Source organism: Arvicola amphibius, chromosome 1 (genome assembly GCF_903992535.2).
Source record: "Arvicola amphibius chromosome 1, mArvAmp1.2, whole genome shotgun sequence".
NCBI lineage: Eukaryota > Metazoa > Chordata > Mammalia > Rodentia > Cricetidae > Arvicola > Arvicola amphibius.
Genome location: NC_052047.1, coordinates 35,503,910 through 35,528,690, shown reverse-complemented (window position 1 = coordinate 35,528,690; position 24,781 = coordinate 35,503,910). Strand labels below are relative to the sequence as shown.

Here is a 24,781-nt window from a genome sequence, read left to right as displayed (position 1 = left end):
AAGCCATCTCTTTTTCACCTTAAAGTTTACTGAAGTTCTGTTGGAATGGGATGATGAAATGTACCTGTACCCACAAATTCTCCCTAAATTTTATACCTTTAAATGAGAAGAGTGCAGGCCTTTGGATGATTTCTCCTATCCTCTTTTTGGCACCTTTTTAGAAAGTTTTTTAGAAAGCTGCCCAATTCAGGGCCATCAATGAGGACAAAGACATTCCCTCTAGGCTGTGTTGCTGGTGGCTGCTTCCCGCTGCAGAGTGAAGAGGCGGCTCTCAGCCCAGTAGCGCCCCCAGGCGGCGATGCGCAGTAGCAACGGGAGCCCGCCGCCCGCGCTCATTCAGCTTGCTTTTTGTTTTTGCTCTCTCCGCATCAGGAGCACGAGTATGTTTGACATGCGGTGTGAGGAGGAGGCAGCGGTGCTGCCGCACAGCAGGGCCCGTCAGGAGCAGCTGCAGCTGATAAATAACCAGCTGAGGGAAGAGGACGACAAATGGCAAGATGTGAGTTCGGGCCAAAGCCGCGGGCAGTTGGGGAGGGACTCAGCCGACCACCGGGCTGGGAGGGTAGACTTCAAAGCCCTGCTGGGGAGGGCAGCCCCAGCCTTGCAGACAGAGACCTCCTAGCCAGGGGGAAGATTAAAGGAGGGGTCTGTAGGAACGCAGAGAGAGGAGGAACTGGCCCTGGTGTGTGTGGATCAGCAGGTACTCTGGACCAAAGCTTGGTCACAAAGAGAAAGGGTGGGAGGCAGGCGACTAGGAGAAGCACGGAGCTGTGCTGCCTTTTAATATTCCGTATTTAAGACTGATGGATGATTACGATGACTGTAACTGTCAGCGTTTATTGTACCAGTAGCAGGCACTGTTCTAAATGCTTTGCTCTGGGTAATTCATCCAACCGTTTAGTAGCTCAGTGTACTAAACATGGTTAGCTCCCAGCACCCACAGATGTAATCCCAGCCCAGCTAAGTCACCACCAAAGTTCCACAGCTAGTGAGTAGAGAAGCAAGACTCAAACCAGGGAAAGAAGGTACCAGGGGCTGGCAAGAGCTTGGAGGTGGTGTGTGGAGAGCCAAAAGCTTCAGGCAGGAAGGAGTGGGGATCATTTTGTTTGTTTCTCACATAGCAGGTAGGTCACTGTTGCAAACCCGACTCCACCATTAGTCAAAAAGTTAATTTCTCCAAAGTTGCCACAGTGTAATGGCAATATGTTTGTGTGTCTAGCACCTAAGTGTGTAATCACATCGAACCCCAGGACTTATGAGCAGAGTTGGAACAACCACCCCCATTGTAGGGAAGATGCAAAGCCTTCAGAGAGGCGAGGAAACACAGGCAATGCATGAGCAAGATAGAGCCAGGCTGTTTCCCTCAGCTCCAGCTTGTCCTTCTGACCCAGAAGCCTCACCGTTGTGCTGGAAGCACCTGTAGGACAGGTCTCGGCCACTCCTGAGGACAAGAGGAATTCACACATATAGAATCAGTGGATCTGTAAGACTCATCTCCAGAGCCACATTTTTCAGCCCTTCTTCCCAGCAGGGAGAAAACTGTACACAAGTCCCTACCATTCTGTTGCCAGGGTATCTATTCCCAATATAGATATCCCAATGTGATTATTACCTTGTAAGACAGTTCTCTCAAAGTTGCCAAGCATCGTAAGGTATGATTGCGTATATCACACCCCAGTGTTTCAGTAAATTGCTGTCCTGTTAGTGATGGTGAGCACACTTCCTGTTCCTTTCCCAGCCTTCCAGGCATCCTTGTTCTAACCAGACCTTCATGGGACTGTGGGGAAGTATCCCGGCATAGTGTCTCAGTGCTGATGGGTCTGTGAGTCACTGAAAGGGAATTCTGTGCATGCTGAGAAAGAACATGGCATCTCTCTCTCTCCCCCCAGGACCTGGCTCGCTGGAAGAGCCGTAGAAGAAGTGCTTCTCAGGACTTAATCAAGAAAGAGGAAGAAAGGAAAAAAATGGAGAAGTTGATGTCTGGAGAAGACGGGACAAGTGAACGAAGGAAAAGCATCAAGACTTACAGAGAGATTGTGCAAGAGAAGTAGGTCTCTCTGTTGTTAGGGTGTTAGAGAATCTAGTTATGCTTTTCCTAAGCATAGCTTTTGCTATCCCAAAAGCTCCAACGCTACTATTTCTAGTTTGGTTTTACTCTGCCTTGGTGGGAATCTTTGCAACTTTCCCAGCTGTTCACTGCTCTTCTTCCCTTGTCCCATCCTGCAGAGAGCGGAGAGAGAGGGAGCTGCACGAAGCCTATAAGAACGCACGGTCCCAGGAGGAGGCCGAAGGGATCCTCCAGCAGTACATCGAGAGGTTCACCATCAGCGAGGCTGTGCTCGAACGCTTGGAGATGCCAAAGATCCTGGAAAGAAGCCATTCAACAGAGCCAAACCCATCCTCCTTCCCGAATGACCCCAACCCCATGAAATACTTGCGGCAGCAGTCACTGCCTCCCCCCAAGTTCACTGCCACAGTTGAAGCCACCATCGCTCGCCCCGGTGTCCCAGAGACCAGCCCAGCAGGCGGCTGTGGGTCTCCAAGCAAATCCATCACTCCCAGTGCAGTGCCTATGCTGACACCCAAGCCTTACACCCAGCCCAAAGCCTCTCAAGAGGTTCTGAAGACTTTTAAGGTAGGATGAGTTCTTTGAGAGGCAAATGGGAAGCGAACTCTGGGTAGTTTGCGGAAAGAAGCCTTCTGACTCAAGAAACATGCAATAATTTTTATCAAACGAAAGCCAAACACACTTAACACGGACAATAGTGCTCCTATATTTCAGGAGATTTGGTTCGCAGATACTTAAGGGTTGGGCGTTCCTCTCAGTGCTGTTGTTTCTCTTAGTGAACTCACTGTGACTGACAAGGCTTCTCCATAAGGAAGGCCCATTTCCCGGCTTGTTGATGATGTGGTTTCTCTTAGAGCAGGGTAAGCAAAGTCTAATTTAACAATGCTCCATATCTATAGTGATGTGGATGCATGGGAAAAAGGTGTATTTTCTTTTACTTCAAATAGAAAAATATACGGCTACATTTTAAGGAAGAAATTGACACTATATCCAAAGAGTTGCTGCACTTGGGGAAAAATGACACATGGGACACATGGTAGTGTGGGGTGTGTTCATCACCAGATAAGACAAAGTTTTTCTTGAGCAGAAAACTGCTGTTTCACTAAAGATCATATAAAGTCATTTTCAAGAACCAAAGACTCTTTGGCCACCAAATGTATTTTCCCTGCTCCTATCCCAGTGTCCACCTGTATTGTGGGGGAGCGTTCATCCTGTGCCTCAAGCTCCTTCGACTCCAAAGACCAGTCAGTACACACTGTCCTTGTCCGCTCCACGAGTTTTGTTATAGGTGTCAAAGATGGAGTTATTCACTGGGAGTGGGTGCCCTGACGGTTGGTGAGAGGTTTGCATAACTCAGCTGACCGAGAGTGAATACAGGGGGCTTCATTACCAGACTTCAGAGAGACCCCAAATCTACCTTCTGACTTAGGTTGAAATAAATCTAAATATATCTTTTAAATCTGTATCTTAAGCTTTGCTAGCATAAAAACGATGAATGTCTGACCATTTCATTCAGACTGAATTAAAATATTTGTTCCTTACAGGGTAAGAACTGTTTCTTTATTTTTTTATGGCTCCATCCTAAGACATGGTAGGCACTCCGCAAAAGTGAATAACTTAATTCTTCCTGAGATTAGCCATAGAAGTTGAAGGTTATTTACAAAATAATTGTGTGTGTGTACATGTACATGTGTGTCTAGCAGTGTCCTCAGTGGTCCAAATATTTGAGTTCCGTCCTTCACCTGGAGCCAGATGATGGGTGGTATAACAGTCCATGGAAGCATTATATTGAGATGGCCCAGAACAGTGGGAATACATTCTATACTGGCTGTTTGCTAGCCTGTCTCTCCTTCACTGTGTGTATGGGTCAGTGGGAGGGCGTGTGCCCATAACAGGAAGACACTTTCTCAAGAATAAATGAACAGTCGTTGTCAACGTCGCTTATAAATAGGACAGTTGTTACTAGGTTAGAGAGGCGAGGCAGCTTAGAAAAATGTGCATACATATATGTGTGTGTACATGTGCCCCCAACAGCAAGACCCTTTCTCAAAATAAAGAAATAAATAATCTGTAGCATATTTTTAGGAAAAAAAGAATAAAGGAAGATCAAATGAGCAATTCAAGCATTGGTTTTTAAAAACTATTTGATATTGTCGATTCAGTGGTTTAGAATCATCATTTTAAAAAATGAAGTGGGGGCTGGAGAGATGGCTCAGTGGCTAAGAGCATTGCCTGCACTTCCAAAGGTCCTGAGTTCAATTCCTGGCAACCACATGGTGGCTCACAACCATCTGTAATGAGGTCTGGTGCCCTCTTCTGGCCTGCAGGCATCCATGCAGACAGAATGCTGTATACATAATAAATAAATAAATAAATGAGCGGACAAGAGTACAATAGAAAAAGTCATATGGATCACACTCAATAAAGATAAGCCTACCGTTATCTCTGTCTCCACACATGCATGTGTGCTGAGTTGTGTCGTAAGTTCTCATAGCTGGCAGGTAATGAAGTATGACGGCCAGTCGAAGCCCAAGGTAAGCTAACGCAGCTAGCGTCCAACATTCTGTCGTTTCTTTCAAAAGGTTTTAGAAGAACTTCTAAGACTAGCCAGAAGTGTGTGAGGCATTGCTCCAAATCCTAAGCATGCCTTAGTCATCTGACCAACCCCACAGCAACACTATGAGGAAGGCCAAGTTGTGTCAAAATCTGCATTTTTACCCAGAGTCAGAAATGCTGGAGGTTGCATAGCTGCTGAGTGGTAGAGTCAGAACCGGAGCGAAGGTCAGCTCAGCGCAGATAATCGGCCTCGGACATCAGGAAGGAGGTTTCCATAGGCTGGGCAAACTCCTCCTCTCCTTCTTGCTCATGCTGCCTCCTCTAAATATAGAGTCTGAAATAAACACATTTTAGTGAGCATGGACTCTTTAATCTTCTTGAGAAAAAAACATGGAATTATAAAATTAAATAGAAAATGAGACTTATTGTAATACAACATATCAGAATCCTACCTTCCATAATAGCTTTAAAAAACAAAACAAAAAAAAACCCTGTCTTTCTACTACAAGATAACGTAAAACATTCTTGAAGGTCCTACTTCATTGCTATGCTAATCAGATGATTTTTTTTTTGAATTGTGGAATTGTTGCCACCACAGCTTAAGTTGAAAAATTACTGAAACCCAAATAATGTGGCATGTGTTTAAGATTCCTTGACTTTTCTATACTTTCAAATGAAAACACACCATAAATTGAACATGAAATGTCATTCAATTGTGATGTGACTGACAGCCCCAAAGAGACACCCTTAATTTAATTAAGATGGCGGTGCCAGCAGGCTGGCTTCTAGGACCCATGAAAACACTGGAAGACCATGATTCTTTTTTGAGATAGGAATGTACACCGAGAATTCTTTAAGGTGATTCAAAATGTGTGTTTCATCATCTTTGGCTGCGGAATAACATGTTTTCTTGTTCATCCTGGTCTTTATAGGTAGATGGGAAAATCAGCATGAATGGAGAAATGGCGCATGGAGACGAGGAAGAAAAGGAAAAGGAAGAGCCCACGCTGGAACCTGGCCCTTCCTTAACCAAGTCCCAGATGTTTGAAGGCATGGCCACAGTGCATGGTTCTCCCGTGCAAGTAAAGCAAGGCAGCAACAGCATTGAGATCAACATCAAGAAACCAAACTCTGCCTCCCAGGAACTGACAGTAAGAAGCAGCATTGCCCCTTGGGATAATTCTGTCATGTGATTGACCTCTAGAATATGTAGGTCATGACAGTGTTTTTTCTTTCTCCTTGGGTATCTAAGTTGGCTAGGGCTACATAGTGAAGTACTATGAATTTCAAGGATGCCATAAGAGAAAATTTTCTATCCTAGTCGATAAAAATCCAAAGCCAAGGCATTAAGAGGTGTTAACCTGCCATTGTCAGTGAGGGAGAGTCTGCCCTCGGCCTCTCCTCAAGCCTTGATGCTTACTGGAAATATTGACTGCCCAAGGTGTGTCAATAACTCAGTGTGTGCACGTGTGCGTGTGTGCGTGTTTGTGCATGTGTGTCTCTGTGTGTGTGTGTGTGTGTGTGTGTGTGTGTGTGCCCAAGTTTCCTCTGTTTATAAGTGTATCAGTGTGGCTGGATACCTACTTCATTAACCTTAACTAAGTTTAGCTGAAATAACCCTGTTTCCAAATAAGGTCATTTTCAAAGATCCTAAGGAAACATAATTCAACCCTAAACAATAAACTGTAATTAAAGATAATATAATTTGAGAACAATAAGTTAACACTTCATATTACTGGTCTGTTGTGTTATAGGAAAACATATATCTTTAAATTATCCTTTTTCTCTATTTGTAAAAGATATCGTTAGACTTGTTTTTATGATTTGAAAATAACTAGTGCCGGGCTAGGTGTGGTGGTACACACCTGTAATTCTGGCACTTAGGAAGCTGAAGGAGGAGGGTGTGGGTTTGCGGTCAGCCTGAGCCTCATAGTGAGCCCCTGTCTCACAGTCAGACGACTGGTGTTGGCAGAGCCTGGCTTCTTAGCTTTGATGCTGTATCTCTGTCTGTCTGCCTGTCTGTCTCTTATCTGTCTCTCATCTACCTATTCATTATCTATCATCTAGCTAGCTAGCTGTTATCTACCTGTCTTCTGTCTACCCATCTATATACATATGTGTGTGTGTTTATTAGTTAAAAAAACAAAAATTCATTAAAAATACAATTATTTTTATTAGCATAAACTTTTAAATTCAAACTTGTCTAAGGCAACCCCCAAGTCTTCAGCGAACAAGCCAGAAAGAGCAGCTTAAGAAGAGCGGACACAAGCACTCACAGAGGTGCAAGGCTCGTCTCTTTGGAGTGCGCCATGTCCTCGGGAGCTCAGGCTGGTTTCGCTTATCCAACCAAAGCTGTCACCCACACAGGTACAGCCTAGGTTTTGGGGTACAGGCTGCCCTCACCAGCAGCCAACATCCTACTGTGCTGTGGGGTTTGATAGTTAAGGATGGAGAAATTGTTGAGATTTCCTCTCCAGCTCCTCAGAAGACCTGGTCTGAAGGTTAACTTGCTTCCCACCTCCTCCCCTCAACATGAGGTGGCTCCTTGCCAAACCCACACACTGTACCGGATAATGTCGTCCTTCTATCAGCCATATGAGCATGTCGTTCACCTCAGTCCCGCATGCTCTGTCACCGAGACTCAGATGTCACATATTCACCAAGTGCTGTGAGCCAGACAAATGCTCCGTCTCACCTCCTGGACTGCAGTTTTACTTAGGATTTGTCAGCACCTTACAAAGCAGCAGGATTGGGATACTGAGTTCTGCTCCCAGGAGGGGAGATCTTTACTAGTGAGATAAACAGTCACGTCTGCTCATACTTAAACTAGAAACCCCCAAATAGTTGGACACCACAGGGCTGGGCTTGCTTTTCAGGGAAAGTGAGCCATTCTGCACCCCACTCCATGTTCTTCAGGAGCATTTTCTAGATGTCCTTCATTCTTAGGTGATTACATACCCCCCAAAGTGATCTATTTTAAGAGAAGCAGCATCCGTGATATGAAATAAATCTTGTTATTTCAGGAGTCTGCATGTCCTCATAAGGGGAACTCCAAAGGAAAGGCAACCATTTAATCTTTCTTCCCCATAGCCAGCATGATGCTAGGCAGCCTCAGAGAACAGATCCAAACTCGTGGGCTAGCCTGGAGTTTATTTCTCTTGTGCCTTTTTTTTCCTAGTTAAAATTAATTTCTAGTTGAGCAAACTTGAGTGCTGACATAGTGATTGATATTTATGCTCTGATCTGTAATACTTCAAGTTCTTCCACTTGACAGGGTTACTCCATTATTTTCTAAGTGGATCTGTCTGTCTATCTATCTATCTATCTATCTATCTATCTATCTATCTATCTATCTATCTCCCTCCCCATCTCTGTGCTTGTGTGCACATGTGCATGTGTGAAAAGTTGTTATCTGTGCTGTGCAGTACTTTGGCTTATTACTTATTACACCTATACTAGTTACTTAAGATTCTAAAACTTGCCAGTCAGTGGTGGTGCATACCTTTAATCCCAGCATTCAGGAGGCAGAGACAGGTGGATCTCTGAGCGTTTGAGGCCAGCCTGATCTACAGAGAGTTCCAGGACAGCTAAGGTTACACAGAGAAACTGTGTCTCAAAAAAAAAAAAAAAAAGAGTCTAAAACCTTTCCATTCGAGCGTGTTATCCCAGGACTCATCTTAAAGAAATCCCTTCCCAAGTGTTAGTCGTTCCAGTTATGCCTATATCCCATTATTTGGGAAGCTTATTTGTTATTGGTTGTTATTTTACTTTTTTGACTCTTTACTCACTCTTTACAGCCCCCAAATAAATCGTGCATGGAGTCTTATTCTTTCTTATCTATGCCCAGCCTTAGCTTGGCTTGTTTATAGCCAGCTTTCCTTGACTTAATTATTCTGTCTACTTTTTGCCTCTGGGCTTTTTCCTTTTCTTACTTCCGTATACCTTACTTTCACTCCTCCTCCTCCGTGGCTGACTGTGTGGCTGAGTGGCTGGCCCCCAGGGTCCTCTTCTCCTTGTTCTCTTGCTATTCTTTTTTCTGCTCCTCTTTGTTTATATTTCTGTTTATCCTCTCTGCCTGCCAGCCCCGCCTATCCTTTCTTCTGCCTCGCTATTGGCCATTCAACTCTTTATTAGACCATCAGGTGTTTTAGACAGGCAAAGTAACACAACTTCAAAGAATTCAACAAATGCATTATTTTTTTTTTAAAAAAAGCAACACATTTTTACATCATTAAACAAATGTTCCAGAGCATAAACAAATATAACACACCTTAAGATAATATTCTTTAATATTTATTCAGGAGAATTATTGCAAATTCGAGGCCAGCCTAGCTTATATAGTAAGTTCCTGGTCAACTAGGGAAACATGAAATACCACCTAAAAATAAATAATTGCTTTTTAAAAAGAAGAATCCTTTTTTTCAAAAATGTTAATTTTACTTTTTTCTTTTCTGTTATTCCAAACAAATCAAGCTGTTATATTCATATTGAAAACATGAAATGAATCGATCCTAGTAAAGGATGATGGTTGTCTTGAGACAGGATGCTGTGCTTCCATGATTCCCAGGGATTGGGACTGGGTTGAACTTGACTTTTCTGTTCCTAACTCGTTTTCCCAGTTCCGTGGGGTTGTCGAAAGAATGGTGTTCTCCTTTTTAAATAGTGTCTTTCTTCCAAGAACTGCATTCTCAAACGAGACACCCTCAACAGAGGAGTAGCCTCCCCCACCACTAAAATGTCACAGCTGCTTTGGGGCAAGTTGGAACTCTGCAAAGGGCACAGTGATAGCAGTAGGCAGGGGGCATGAATTCAGAATGTGAGGTGAACCACAGGGAAGGGGGGCCCTGCTACTCCTGCTGGGTGCTGTGAAGTGGGAGCAGCAGCCTTCCGGGCTGACGTGGGCACTTTTTATCACACCATGCCACCTCTTTCAGTTGTCTGCTGCTACTTCTTTCTCACTGGCTGCCATTGAGACAATGGTTTTCTTCTTTTATGATTCGAGTGGAGGGGAATTTGGATCTCTTTCGATATTTGGGTTGTATCTACCTAGAGCATCCCATTCCAGACCCTCCTCCTGGTGGGTGCAGCTGTGTGAGAATAGAAGTATAGTGTTTGCATACATGAACTCGAGAAGGATATCAAACAATATGTACTGAAATGCTAGGCTATAGACTAAGGACACCAGAGGAATGTAGGAGGGCAAAGGATGGGTAAAATCAGTATAGACTGGATCTGGTCTGGGAATGGCTGTGGCGGGTGTGGACTTTGAGGCTTGACCTTCAGTGTGGATATTCGCATTGAATTGGAGGGAAAATGAGGCTGTTCCATAGAATGGGAACATTAGAATCAAAGGACCCAAGAGGGATGACAGGTGGTGCTGGAGACTAGGTGCTATCCTGTTCCAGACAGAGGGATGGGTTCCCCTCCCTGTTATTTGTGAGATCCTTCAGTTTAGTTTATTTCTGTATCTCTTAGAAGCCCAATTAAAGAGAAACTAGCACCTTGCATTTTAAAATACTGGCTTCTGTTAGAAAACCATGTCATAGCATACACACAGGTTCCACAGGTTCCTAGACTGCAGGATTGGAAAGGAAATTTAGGAGTTTTCCTAGCCTGAAGACGAGCCTGTCCTATGCTTCGTGTCCTCTATTGAAAGACACTCTTTTGTCTTCATGCTGTTTAGTGCTGTCAACTTGATAGGTTCCAGGATCACCTAGGAGACAAGCCTCTGAGCATGTCTAGATTGGGATGTCTGAGGTAGGAGGAGCCACTGTAAATGTGGATGGCACCACTGTACAATCTGGGACCCGGACTGAATAAAAAGGAGGACAGAACTGAGCACTAGCGATCAGCACTGTTTTCTAACTGTGGATGCCACGTGACCAGCTGCCTACCACTCCTGCCGCCTTGACTTCCCACCATGAGGGACTGTATCCCCTTGAACTGTGAGCCAAAGGAAGCTCGCTCTCTCCTTTAAGATGCTTTTGCTGGGTTATTTTTACCACAAGAGAAATAACTACCATAGTCTCCCTCACGTGGTGGTGGTGGTGGTGGTTTTTGTCCACTGTCTGTTATGCTTCATTTTGAATCTCTGCCTTGCTTAGTGGTCTGAAAATGATCCTAAAATACCTCAAGAGTACCATGTGCTAGGCCAGACTCTGCTGAACACATTTAAGTGTCTGACCTTGGCTCGCGTTTAGAAGAAAGCTGACAGACTAGCATTACATCTACTCATATGTGTCAGTTAGTTAATGGAGGATACACATCTGCCAAGCACTTAGCATGATGTCAAGGTGACTTGTAGACCAAGGGCGTCCTTATTTTTTATGCTACCATACAGCAAATGTAAGGTCAAATAGTACTTTTCCCCCCAGAAGCACAGAATTGGGAGAGATGTAAAGACTTGGGGGATTCACAGAAGATCATCACAGTTACTGTTTTGAGCAGATGTGAATTTTATGTACATGAGGCGAATTCCTTGTCCTCCTCCTGCTGCTCACGTCAGTCATTCCAGTTCATTCTCTAAAACCCAGGCAGCTGTGAACAGTTCTTTCCAGAAGGCTCCAGCGCCGGTACCCTTAGTTCTTCTTCTGGCTCTTCTTCTTTCCATTGTGGGGTTCTCATTTCTTCCACCTCGGCTCCCAAAATTACACTCTCCAGACAGAGTGACCCTTCTGTCACTGCACTCCATGGCAGATGATGCGATCCCTCTCACACACGCACTCATCCAAATGACGGCGGCAGTTCTTCCTCGATGGAGCCAAACTCAGCTCCTGGGTATCTCAGACACTCCATCAAGATTTTCTCAAGCCGAGTGACGAGGTGGGCCTGTTTTCCCCATCTTGAAAACACTCGTGGGCTTCTTCTAAGAAAATCAGCACTTTCTTTCTGTCTTCTGCTCCCAGGGAACAATCAGATCTTTCTTGCTCCTCTCTGCTTTGCCGTGAAAGCAGAGCAAAGGCATCTGAGTAGGCGCTGTGTGCCTTGCTGCTTACACCAGCTGCAGATTCCTTTGGGATGTCAAATGTCGACAGGCATTTCTTCATAAAGTATTTTCTCTAGCTAAGAGTCATCGTGAGGTTGGTAGATTAATGCTTTTAAAAAATCTATTAATTATTATCTTATAATTTATATAGAAACTCGGCAGTTTCAAGCAGATATACATCAGAGGAAGTAAATTAACCATGGCCTATCTCCAGTGGTTTGAAAAGCATGCTATAAATAGCACAGTCCAAATGCATGCATGAATGTAGTATTTAAAGTCTGGAGAAGTGGGTCTCCTGTCTTGCTTCTTCTCCTTCCAATGGTTCTCATAGCCTGAAAGTAAAAGGAGAATCATATGCATAGCATATGTGGCACTGGGTTATGATGCCAGGACACAAATACACTGGGTTTCCAGGCTTGCATCCAGTTATTCGAGACTGGAGCCAGAAAATCTCTCATTGTCCCAGAATAGTCTCTCAAGAAGGTCCTTGGACATCACCACTTAAACCATGGAGGTCAAACGATGCACTGGAGCTTGGGTCTCAGGCTGGATCTTACCCTTCCAAGTCTTCCAGTTGCCACCCATCCTTTGACTGCTCTCTGCCAGCCTGACAGTAGCCAGGTACATTTTTGTGGCTAAACCGTGTGATTCTAAGGTCAGGAATCTGCCACCTCCTGCCTGTGGTCTTGGACTTTGAGTTGGGCAGTGAGGCTAGCTTGGATGGGTTCTTGGCCAAGGGGAAGCCAGCTCCTGGCTTAGTCGCGTTCGGGTCCCTCTGTACGCTCATTCATTCCCATCCAGCATTCTGTTTGTGTTTACTTGTTGTTATCCTTGAGAAAGTGTTGCCAGTTGGAGGAGGGAAGGCCTCTCTCCTGGGCGGTAACCGAAGGAGGGGAAGCACGAGTCAGAAGGCACAGTTGCCAGCAGAGATGTGGTTTTGAAGCAAACCTCTGATTCTATCGGGGCTGGTTAAGACTGCCAACTTTGAACTCATTTCCTTGGATGTGATGCCATTAGTACAGAAATAACAAGCATTCAGGATAGAGAAGCCAGACTTGAGTTAATTAGACCAGCTTTGGGAATTTCCCTTCATTACAGATAGTCTTTGTGTGTTGCAGAACGCAGAAAACTTTATAGAAAAATGTAAAATGTAAGGTGCCCGTTACATTACCACTGTTAAGTTCATTTTTTAAAAATAAGTTTTTCTTCTTCTTGGTGCATATAAAAAGTTTTTAAATTGAGTAATATATTCTTTTTTCTCTCGATTTTCCCTGAATATTTTGCTGGTGATGACTTGGGTGAATAATGTATAATAAACTAAGCTTTCAAGCGTGGATCGCAAAGATAATGCATTTATTCAAGAAAGCATATGGATTATATGTCCACCCTTGCCACTTTGAACCCAGGGATGGCTTGTTGGCCAGGGACAGTTACAGTCTTGGCTTCTCTGAGAAGAGGAGCCAACCAAACTGCCTCCTGCTCTGAAGGGTTCCAGCAAGTTCTAACCTTTTGCTCAAAAATGAACAGAGGTAGAGGAAAGAAAGAAAAGAAATAGAAATGGCGGTTTGAATTGTTTCTACAGTGAACTCTAAAGACTCAAGTATATAGTTACTTTTAAGGAATCAAAAGCTAAATACTTGGAGACCACAAAAGGCAAGTGTGACCATAAGGCCAGATGATAGCACGGGGAGGTTATTGGCACAGCTCAGGGCTACCACCTCTCCTGCTTGCTGCCACCGGCACCCTGGCACCACTTACCTTCAGCCTGTGTAAGGAGAACCATGTTTGTTGACACTGCCTTTCAGCACTCTGATGGTTAACTGGCATCATCCATGGCAAGTGACTCAGTAGCACTGAGACCTGCTAAGTGAGGTAAATACTGATCATGGTAACTGTATTACAACCATTATTGACCCACACTGGATAGTGGGATGTAAGTTCTGGACCATCATTTCAGGGCGAGTGTTGAGCTGTATAGAAATACCGTAGCAACCCGATCGCAACCTGAGAACTCTCAAAGGTAGGGCTCTGTTAGTCATGCATAACTGGAATATTGCTGGAACATGATATGCCAGTTACATAACCCCAGCTAAAGTAGTTAATGCTGGTGGAGCTTGTCCTGTTTGCATTATGCATTATGTCAGCCAGGCTTCGGGAAGGCTCCCATTTCATCGAGTCCAAGTGGCACACTTCCTATGTTTTAATGTCTACAAATCAAGACTCTTCTTGCGATCCATAGTCTGTCATTTTTTAACAGTGTGTTTTCTTTCTTAGCAGTGCCTAAAATAATACAGCTTGAACTGGATGGCATCTTAGAGTGCATAAAATATGTTCACCTCTTTGTTCATTTGCAGGCCCTGGGCCCTGTTTGTAGCTACTCAGTTCTAGTAATTGGAAACATGAGTGTTCTCAAGAGGCTCGTTCATCAGTATTTAGCTGCAAATTTGTTTTCCAGCCTTAGATAGTTTTCTGTAATTTAGTCCATTAAGAGAGAAGGAAGCTAAGAATCAGTAGTCCTGCCAGGATTTTATATATTAACATCATAAAGCAAAAATACCACTGGGTATTAATGTTTCTATCTGCATCAGAGTGAACTAAAAAAATAGTCTAGCTTATTCTTTTAAGTGTTGAGCTGGTTGTTCTTCAGTTATTCTATAAATGCATGAGTGTACACACACCATGTACACACGTACATGGACACATGTGCACACATACACACAGAACCTCAGTATAATAAAAGAGATTTTGGTCTGGTTCCTTTCATTCATTGAATTTCTTTCTTTGTTTCTTTTTGCTGTTGTTTTGTTTTTGATTTTCAAGACAGGGTCTCTCTGTGTAGCCCTGACTGTCCTGGAACTCACTCTGTAAACCAGGCTGGCTTTGAACTCAGAGATCTGCCTGCTTCTGCCTCCCAAGTGCTGGGGTTAAAGGCATGTGCCACCATCATTCATATGCCACCCTGCTCATTTATCATTTCTTAAAGGGATTCAGTTCAAGCTTGTTGATATGATTTAAAAAGTAAAAAATCCATTAAATAATACCAATGTGGTTATTTTCTGACTGTGTTTTTCTTTTCTTATTGGCAGTGGGTTTGCGAATGTTTGTTTCTTTGAGTTTTTGTTTGTTTGTTTGTTTTTTGTGTGTGATACTAAGGGGCAAACCCAGAGCTTTGTGCATGCTATACAAGCACTCTAACATTTATTGAAACCCCTAGACCTTTTCAGTTTTTTTTTGTAATGGGGTCTCACTAATTTGCCTAGGCTGGGCTTGAACTTGTAGTCCTGCCTCAGGCTCTGAAATGGCTCAGATTACAAGCATACATCACCACAACTGGCCTGCCTAGGATTCTTAAAGCTAGCCTCAGGACATAAGCTTAAAGTCTCAACTGTTTGAGAGGCTGAGACAGGAGGATTGCAGAGTGTTTCTGGATACAGAGTGAATTCAAGGGTGGCCTTGCAAATTTTCAAGACTCTGACTTAAATAGTAAGGAAGGGCTAGGAACAGAGTGTGGCTCAGTGGTAGAGGGTTTGACTTGCATGTAGGAATCTCTGTTGAGTCCTCAGTACTGGAAAAGAGAAAAACCATACATTTTAACTTGATAGTATGTTCTTTCCAACTTAATATATGATTATCTGTCACTAGAAAACTTCAGTATTTTATAAGTATTTCAAAGTTCTCCACCCTCCAAAAAAAATCACATTTTTCACTATATACTATTGTTAAAGTCTTTAAGCAGCTTGAAAGGTTTTGCTTTAAAATTACTATTTTTAATAGTAAAAAGTTTTACATTTATTTATTTTGTGTATGTATATATGTATGTGTGTATGTACATATGTGTGTGTTTGTATGAGGACCCAAGTGGATGTCAGAGGACAAGTTGGGGGAGTTAGTTTCTCCTTGGAGATAGTTTATGAAGGATTTAATAATGCCTTTTTATTGTGGGATAATGCTTTTGTGCCCTGTAAAGATTTGTCACTTGTATTGGTTTGTATTGCTGATTGGCCAGTAGCCAGGCAGGAACTATAGGCAGGGAGATCGGACTAGGAGAACTCTAGGAAGAGGAAAGAAAGAGTCATTCACCAGACAGACACACAGGAAGCAAGATAAGCATGCCTCACTGATAAAAGGCACCACACTAGGTGGCTACCATAGACAAAAATTATGGGTTAATTCAAGTTGTAAGAACTAGTTAATAATAAGCCTGAGCTAATAGGCCAAACAGTTTATAATTGTTATAAACCTCCGTGTGTTTCTTTGGAACTGAGGGGCTGCATGACCAGGCAGAACAGGAACTTCTGTCTATTCCTTTTATGAAAACAAATATTAGTTTTTGTCTTAAAATCTTTTAAAGTTTATGCAGTGTTTTATAAACACTAAAAATTCAACTTTAAGCCAGGTGGTGGTGGTGCACGCCTTTAATCCCAGCACTCGGGAGGCAGAGGCAGGCGGATCTCTGTGAGTTCGAGGCCAACCTGGGCTACAAGAGCTAGTTCCGGGACAGTCTCCAAAAGCTACAAAAGAAACCCTGCCTTGAATAACCAAAATAAATAAATGAATGAATGAATAAATAAATAAATAAATAAATAAATAAATAAATAAATTTTCAGCTTTAGTCTTTTACATAAAACTTCTGCTAAAAGAATAAAAGAAAATAGTCATTGGCTTACACTCTTTTGCGTAAGCATTCTTCCAGATATAATTAATTTAACCTTCCACTTATTTTTATCAAGCCACTAAGGTAGAGGAGAAAAATATCAGACTTAACTCTCGATACTCTATGATAATGTGAAACTACACAGATTGTCTTCTGGTTCTTCAGCTTTTATAATATATGAAAATATATATATTAAAAATGGGAAAATCATCCCCAAATGTAAACACATTTAAAAATGAACACATTAACATTTTCTATTTCCTTGGGGTTTTGTGTTTCTGCTTTTATTGTTTTAGCATAAAATGATAACTTCATTGTGGTACTTTTATACATACATTGTACATATAGTGTACATACATTGTAGATTCTTATTTGCCCGGTCTCATTGCTATCTGCTACCACTCCTCCCTGCTTCCACTGTCCTACTGTTTGTCCCCTTTGGCTTTTATGCCACACACACACACACATGTTTATATATGCCACACAATACACATATGTATACATAAGTGTATACATATATATATGCATTGTATATTTTAATACATATACTGACAGGTGCATTTATATGTACATAAGCATATGTATAATCTTATGTATGTAAACATAATATATATATATAATTTAAATGTTTTAACTTCACATTGAATAAGTCTACACATCACTACTGTATAGCAGGTTTGTTTGTGTGTGTGTGTGTGTGTGTGTGTGTGTGTGTGTGTGTTATTTTGTGCCATGCTTGAGATCACACCCATCCATGGCCTTGTGAACACTAGGCAAGCACTGTCCCGCTAAGCAGTCCCCCAGCCTTCTGGGCATCTTATGTTCAGTGACTGTGTAGTGCTTCCCTTTATGGTCCTGATTTGTTCGACCATTCCATTAGGTTGCTACGCAGTTGTAGCAAGCGTCCAGCTGACAGCAGGGAGGCTTGGCTAGGAGAGAGGCACTTGACTGTGGTGTGGCAGTGACCGGCATCCATGTCAAGGAGACCCATTAGTGGGAGACTAAGGAAGAAAAAGCTAACCTTAGTTCCCAGCTGTCGGAACGAAAGGGAAGAAGTGGCTATAAAAACTCCTGAGAGTTTCAAGGATAAACCCTGCAATGTAAGAGCCACAGGCAGTTATGCCCGGGACAGCCAACTGTGAGGTTCAGACTCTAAACATCGAAACGAAATCCCCTCTGCTGGTGGTCGGAGCCGCAGCCAACTTGAAAGGCATTTGTAAGCAAGCAGATGATGACTTTGATTTAGGAGATTTGGTGCTAAGACCAACATTGAGGATGGTTGGGGAAAGGGAGCTTGCTGGTGTCGACTTGCTCATGTTCACAAATGCCACCTGCCAGCGTAGAGCTTCAACCTAGAAGACAGTTTGTGTGGGCGCCCCGTCTTGTTAGGCCTGAAAACTATCGTTCAGGAAATAGCCTTTGCTTTTCAGAACTTTCAAGGGTTTGGTTTATTCAAGAGAGGGAAAAAAATGTTTTTCAGGCAGCCTCTGATGAAGCTGAGTCGAATGGCCGAGAGAATGAGAAGGCTGATGGGAAGTCGGGGGCACAGGACGCGGAGCCGACCTCAGCAGGTGTGTCTCATGGAGTTTTCAGGTAAAGCTTGGTGACTTGTGAGGGAATGGTGCCAATTTTTCCTGCTAAACAGCAGGGGACTGTCCGGCTCTGTGGTTGTGCTGCCACCTAGAGGCTCTGGGGAGAAATTCTCACTATGGCATTAATGTTGCTATAAAAATAGGAACTCAGGCTTTGCAGACAGACAGACAGACAGACAGACAGACAGACAGATATACTCTGATATTCTCTAAAAGTATGTTTTCATCCTCATTTTAAAAATACTTAGTTCCTTTATAGCAATAATTCAAACACTGAGCTGTCCTGGTCGCTTTGTAATCACTGTGATAAATATCAGCTCGGGGAGAAAAGTGTTTATTTCACCTTAGAACTCCCAGATCACAGTCCATCCTTCAAAGGGGGTCAGGGCAGGAGCTCAGGTCAGGACCATGGAGGCAGGAACCGAAGCAGAGACCATGGAGGAACACTGCTTGTAGAGGAAGGCGTGATGTCAGCCTCTGGTCTCCAGATGAGGACAGCAGCACACACAACAAGGGAAAGTTAGTTTGTCACCCCATCACAAGTACAGATGGGTCTGTGGACATCCTGCCTTCTACCCCACTGTCATTAAATATTCTGTGTCACGTGTTACTCAGAATCGTGACTCTGTTACAAACAGTCTTGGCTAGCAGGACAGTTTGCTGGGAACCCTGCTGCCTTCCCCGGCCCTTGGCTGCGCATCTTCATGCAGTAACCCAGCTTGTCCTCAGGAGGGAGCACTCTGATGAAACGTTCATGGTGACGCTGAAGGGAAATGATCCGTTGTATGGTTTCCTTTTCCTCCTACTCCCACCTGTGACTTCCCTCCAGAGCCGCAGCATTTTACAGCAACGGTGACGCGCTGCAGCCCCACCGTGGCCTTTGTGGATTTCTCCCCCGGCGCGCAGCTGAAGAACGAGGTGCCAGAAGAACGAGACCAGAAGAAGCCAGAAAATGAGATGAGTGGGAAGGTAGAGTTAGTGCTGTCACAGAAGGTGAGGACACAGCGGAGTGGAGAGTTAAATCCACAGGTCGGCGTGGCTTCCGGGGGCGGCCAGCGTCAGTCACGAGGGCTGACGTCTCACCCGATCGTTTTTCCTGTCTTCACTGCATGTTCATTGTTAAACATCACACACACACATCACACACACACACACACACACACACACACACGTTATAAGTAGATGCCAAAACCAAGGCAACTTATAAATGAAAACATTTAATTGGGGGATTACTTAGAGTTTCAGGGGATGAGTCCATTTTCATCATGGTGAGAAGTGTGACATCAGACAGGTAGGCATGGTGCCGGAGCAGTAGTTAAAAGCTAATATCTGATCCACAAGCAGAAAACAGAGGGAGACAAAAGACAGACAGACAGACAGACAGACAGACAGACAGACATAGAGAGAGACTGGGCCTAGTATGTTCTTTCGAAACCTCAAAGCCCACCCTAAGTGACACCCGCTTCTTCAAAAAGGCCACAATTCCTGATCCTTCCCCAAACCATTCCACAGACAAAGGAAAAAGCTTGAAATATATGAGCCTACAGGGGACATTCTTATTCACACCACCACTGTATATGGAGAGAGAAGGGGAAATACAGACATTTGCATTATGAATATATTAAATGCCTTAGCACACACAAACACATTTGTTACATATTGCAGACAATAGGAGCGAGGGGTTCCAGGACAGGCTCCAAAGCTACAGAGAAACCCTGTCTCGAAAAACTAGAAAAAAAAAAAACCCACTTTCAAGGGTTCTCAGGTTGTTTATCTGTTTTGTTTGTTCTCTATCATAAACCTTTTGTCTATTTAGTAAACATGAGTCTCAGAATCATATTAAAGCATAAACTATCCAGGATTGCCAGGCTATCCTTGGTATCAAATGCTACTGTATCCCCATCTTTAAAATTCTGTGCTGTTGACTGCAGGTTTGGAAGCTCTAGTGGTTAGTTAGCAAATAGAATAATGACATCTAGGGCAGCAGTTCTCCCCCCACACTCCATCTATGGCCCTCTCCCCTCTCTCTCGGTCATAGATAATGGTGATCACCATGCTTGTAACAGCTTTGATTTTTCAGATTTCACTTGCGGAATGTCACCTTTGTAAAACCAAAGCACCAGACTGGCATTTCTGCTGTGTTTCTTCCATTTGCAGCCAGTTCTTCTCTGAGAACCTCCTTGTCAGTCTACACCACTCAGGATGAAGCATCTGTGAGCTTAAGGCTCAAGGGTTGTCAGGGCCAGGGAGGTGGCTCAGAGGTTAAGAGCTCTGTTTCCAGCACCTACATCAGGTGGGTCACAGCCAGCCATGACTCCATCTCTAGGGAGACTCAGTACCACTGGCCTTTGTGGGTACTTGTTACACTCACATGCATATACTATCATACAGAGAGACAGAGACAGAGAGAGAGAGACAGAGAGAGAGGAGAGAGAGAGAGTTATAAGTAAAAATAAATATTTAGAAAAGTAAGGTTAGCATGTTGTGAACTCTGATAAAAACCAGACCTTAAGTATTGCTGTATGCTAAATGCTGAAGTCTATACAGCTGTCTGGTTGACCACAGCAATGCTGACTGATGTGACTGATTCTATTTCCTTCAAGATTCTCTTAGGATTGAATACATTCTTGATAAAGAAAAATAAAATGCAACAGAGAAGGAGTAAATGTTGCCGCGCCAACAGCTACAAGTTAGAGTTAAGTCCTATGAGAGGCAAAACGGAGTAAACCCAAACAGCTGCCTTCTGCATTCAGATTCAGAAGTCTATGGCTCTTATCTTAGGCACTGTTGAAATATTTGGCATTCTGTCTCTGGCGGTAAATTGACTGGAAGCAATAGGACAGCAAGAGGGTGCTTCTACTCTAGAAGAGTCTTCAGACTTGAAGGAAATAAATAAAATTAAATAGCAATGATATTTAAAAATCTTAAAGCAAACATGAGAATTTTTAAAGCCTAGAAGGTCATCTAATGCGCCTCAAAACTGTAAGGACCCTGTGCTGGCACTAGCTGATTTGGCAATGCATCTTTGTCAACGGGCAAAGTATATGTGTGTTGCATAACTTTGTGGGAGAGTAGAGTACTATCTTCAGAGTAATGTCCATTAAGAGCAGATTACTATAATGCCTAGCCTTACAGCCAGGTCTATGTAGTAAGACCTTGTCCAAAAAAAAAGAAAAGGTGGGGGAGGGGAAAGGCTCCAATGTCTTCTGAGGTTGAAGAAAGGGGATCACTACATTCTTATGCTCTTATTTAATTTCTAGAAAAATATCAACCACTTTATTGATTCAGTAAAGTGTGAAAAATCATTAGGGAAGGAAAAATTGTATTGTAAAATTAAGTGCTTAAGCTTACCAGAATGTTTAAGTAGTCATAGTGTAAAATCGATCTGCAGGTTAATTGCGGACATTCTTTCTAGTGTTTGTGTCTGTTGCTGTGTTTCAGGTAGCAAAGCCAAAATCCCCAGAGCCAGAAGCAACCTTGACGTTTCCTTTTCTCAACAAAATGCCTGAAACCAACCAACTGCATTTGCCAAATCTTGATTCTCAAGGTAAGGAGGCAGGAAAGTGTTCTCTTAGATCTTCCTAGTTTGCTGGGCCCACCTGTGGGAAAATGCACCTCACAGGAATAGCTGGTGGCATCCTTCATGTGATGTCCCTGTGGTCATATTCCTCACCAGAGTCTGTGAATTGAGAATTTCAGATTGGAAAGCTGAGAGGCACGTTCTGTTTGACATCAGGAACCTCACCACGAAGACCACCTTGTCAGCTAGGCATTGTGGGTACAACAGGGTCTGATAGTATTGAGACCTTCAAACTTGTTTTGTCTTGGCTCCAAAACATGATGAGATAATTAAAAATAAAAACTCAATTTGTTTTCAAAAAATGTAATATTATATGAACTTTATTATTAATTCCAGTCTATAAAAATACCCATTTATTTAATATTAACTTTGGGGAAAGTGAGAGCTTTTTATTCTATAGTAAGTCTTGGGTGTACACAATGATTAGTGTAGTTACTCAACCAAAATTTTACTCTTTCAAAAAATTCTTCATAACCAGGCAGTGGTGGTGCATACCTCTAATCCCAGCACTCAGGAAGCAGAGGCAGGTGGATATCTGAGTTCAAGGCCAGTTTGATCTACAGAGGAAGTTTCAGGACAGCCATGGGGACAAAGAGAAACCCTGTCTCGAAAAAACCAAACAAATAAAAATCTTCATAATAAGAACATTTAATATTTTCAAAAATGAAAAGAATAAAATGCATGAAACATTTAAAGATACATCTTCAGTATGTGTGTAATAACACATGCACACTGTGGATATGTTTTAATATGTTTAACACATAACATACTTTGGATACATTTTAATGTGTTTTGTATATTTGCTATGTTTTAATGTTTGATATAATGTAGAAACGGTAACTTTGAGAAATATGGGAGTTGAGGATCTGTGAAGGATTTAAACTTGTGCTGGCTCCCACTTTGTGGACCATATATGAGTTCTGAACTCACCCTTTGGTTCTTGAAGAACCCAACTTTATGCCCTTAGCCTTGTGAGAAACCCAAGTGCCCACACCACCAGGAAGGACCTTAGGAATGTGAAGTGGGGAATATGGCATTTGAAGAATGCTACCATCCTTGGAGATTATTTCTCCAAGTGGTCCACCTAAGGCTGCACCAGTGCAGACTCTCTAGGTTGACAACAGCTAGGGTGGGAGGTAGGACTGTAAGGCTCCGCGTGCTCCTTTAACATTTTCCTCCAGTGTGTTTCTGTCAGAGAGGATGGTATGATGTCATTATTCATGACTTATTATTACCTCTCTTTTAAAGAGTGAGAAGCTATTTGGGGTCACCATTAACACCATCTGAGTTGGTCTCCCTTAGCTTTCATTGATTGCTTTGCGAGCTGTATGCAGAACAAAGAGCACTTGGTAGGAAGCAAGTGGTACACATTCTAGTGGGTATTCATCTCTTAATGGAGAGGCAGATTCAGTACCACCTCCAAAACATTTGATCCAAACTTTTCAGCCTTACAGTCCTGAAAATAATTAATAAAAGTTATATCTCACAATGGGTCAACCAGTTGGCCATATTTAGACATGGTAATTATGTTCCATTTCTAGCACTTTCTAACTAGTAGGTAAGAACTATAGTTAGGTTATCTATGTCAGCCTCACCAATTAGTCCTGATGCCTAATATTTATATTTTTCATCCCCCATTAAACACAAGGCATTCTGGTTTTGAGAAATTGCTAATGAATTAAGGAACTTTATTTCATGTTTTATCCAAGTTTAATGGTTTAAAAAAATAAAAATTCATAGCATTGGAGTATTTTTAAAGGTAATTTCTCAAAGGAGAACTGGGTTTGGAGGCCCTTATTCTGTTAGGATGTGTGGTTCATGAGCTCTGTGATCTAAGTATGAGGTCTGGGAGTCGAACACCTGGGTTTAAAGCCTCGCTCATCACATTCTGACCTGCGGAGTTCCCCCTTTGGCTTTCCCCAGGGCCTAGCTATCACCTGCCAAGGAGAAATCGCCATCCACCAGTTTTTAAGAGAATAGAATTCTAGCAATAGGGGTGGAAGTATAGAGCCAGGTGCTAGGCAGAAAGAATACATTCTTTTAGAATGCTTTTCTAAAGAAGAAAAAACATTAACAGGACAGCAACACAGCTTGAAGCAGTAGTTCTAAGACATGAGTGTGTGCCCAAGCCTGTGGGGCTGGGACCAAACCTTCAGTGTCTGGTTCTGTAGATCTGGCCAGAGATCTTCTGTACTTCTAGCAAGACCATGCATCCAGGCAGCCCAGGAATCCCAACCTGAAAGCCACTGACTTGAAGTAGTTATGTAAACAGTGCCTCAAAGACATTGCCACTGGGCATGAAGCTGACTGTGTGATTATTTAGACCCTACAAAATGGTCTTTCTAGATGCCAGGGGCCTCTTATAAATGCAATCTATGAAGATATGGTTGCCTTTGATTGGACTGTGTTTGGAGAAGCCATGGCTTATGACCCAGGTCTAAGAATCTGGCACACACTTACATGATGAATTCCGTCACCCAGTCCAAAAGAACCAGGAGCCCTAGAACCACACCTCATAAATTCTCTCTCTCCCACAGAAACTGGTGTCTCCCCAGTTTCTTTGAAGTCATCTATTTATAGATGCTCACACAGGCCGCTGCAGATCTGCCTGTCAGCCCAAATAAGATTCCACAGGCGCCCCCAAACACACACATGTGCATCAATACAGCCTTTCAGCACTCTGGAAACATTCCTAAAATACAGTTAAAGCTGGCGGGTTTCCTTTATCCAGCCCTCTGGAAACAGGAAAGTTATGCCAAACTTATGTTTCTATAAAACACAGGCTTTGACCTGCAGTGTTTGTTGCTCTGAGAATTCGCACGACAGAGCCCAATGCATAAGGGGCAAATGCTTGCCAGGAGTCGTGTATGCTTGGCACACTGCACGCAATCACAGACATGTACCTGTGTGTGACAGGAAAACAGCCTCATCCTCGCCCCTTCTTCAGGTGTTTTGTGGATAGCATCTCCATCCCACTGTGCATCTCTCCTGCCCTTTTATTCTTCCCTAAAGTTGCCCCTCCACAATGTACCGCTGTGTCATCATGACCTTTAACCCTTAAACAATATCCCCACTAAGTATGGGCCTAAAAGCTTTCCCTCGGCCCTACACAGCAGAAACGCAGACTGCCCACTTCAACTGCCCATTGAATTGTCAGGTTTTACATGTATTCCGGTGAGCTGTCTCATGTTGGGTTGAGTTGTTCAGTTCCTGGCTCAACTAGAGCTGCCCCTTCTTTGGCGTGTGGGGATGTGTTCTCAGTTCTCACCCGGTTTCACGGATTTCTGTTTATTCTATTTTGCCATCTGATCTAGAGGTGCCTAGCAGTGCCAGTGTCCCGCTGAGA

At 43.1% G+C, this 24,781-nt stretch overlaps 1 protein-coding gene across 1 annotated transcript in view; it reads left to right on the top strand.

Annotated features, from left to right (window-relative positions):
* Limch1 (LIM and calponin homology domains 1) overlaps positions 1-24,781 on the top strand; it is a 313,640-nt gene that overhangs the window by 262,842 nt on the left and 26,017 nt on the right. Inside the window, exons 10-16 of the mRNA XM_038340732.1 lie at positions 373-499; positions 1,890-2,047; positions 2,227-2,635; positions 5,557-5,775; positions 17,744-17,834; positions 18,685-18,848; positions 21,297-21,402. Of these exons, the coding sequence (XP_038196660.1) occupies positions 373-499; positions 1,890-2,047; positions 2,227-2,635; positions 5,557-5,775; positions 17,744-17,834; positions 18,685-18,848; positions 21,297-21,402 (1,274 nt within the window). The remainder of the gene's footprint in view (positions 1-372; positions 500-1,889; positions 2,048-2,226; positions 2,636-5,556; positions 5,776-17,743; positions 17,835-18,684; positions 18,849-21,296; positions 21,403-24,781) is intronic.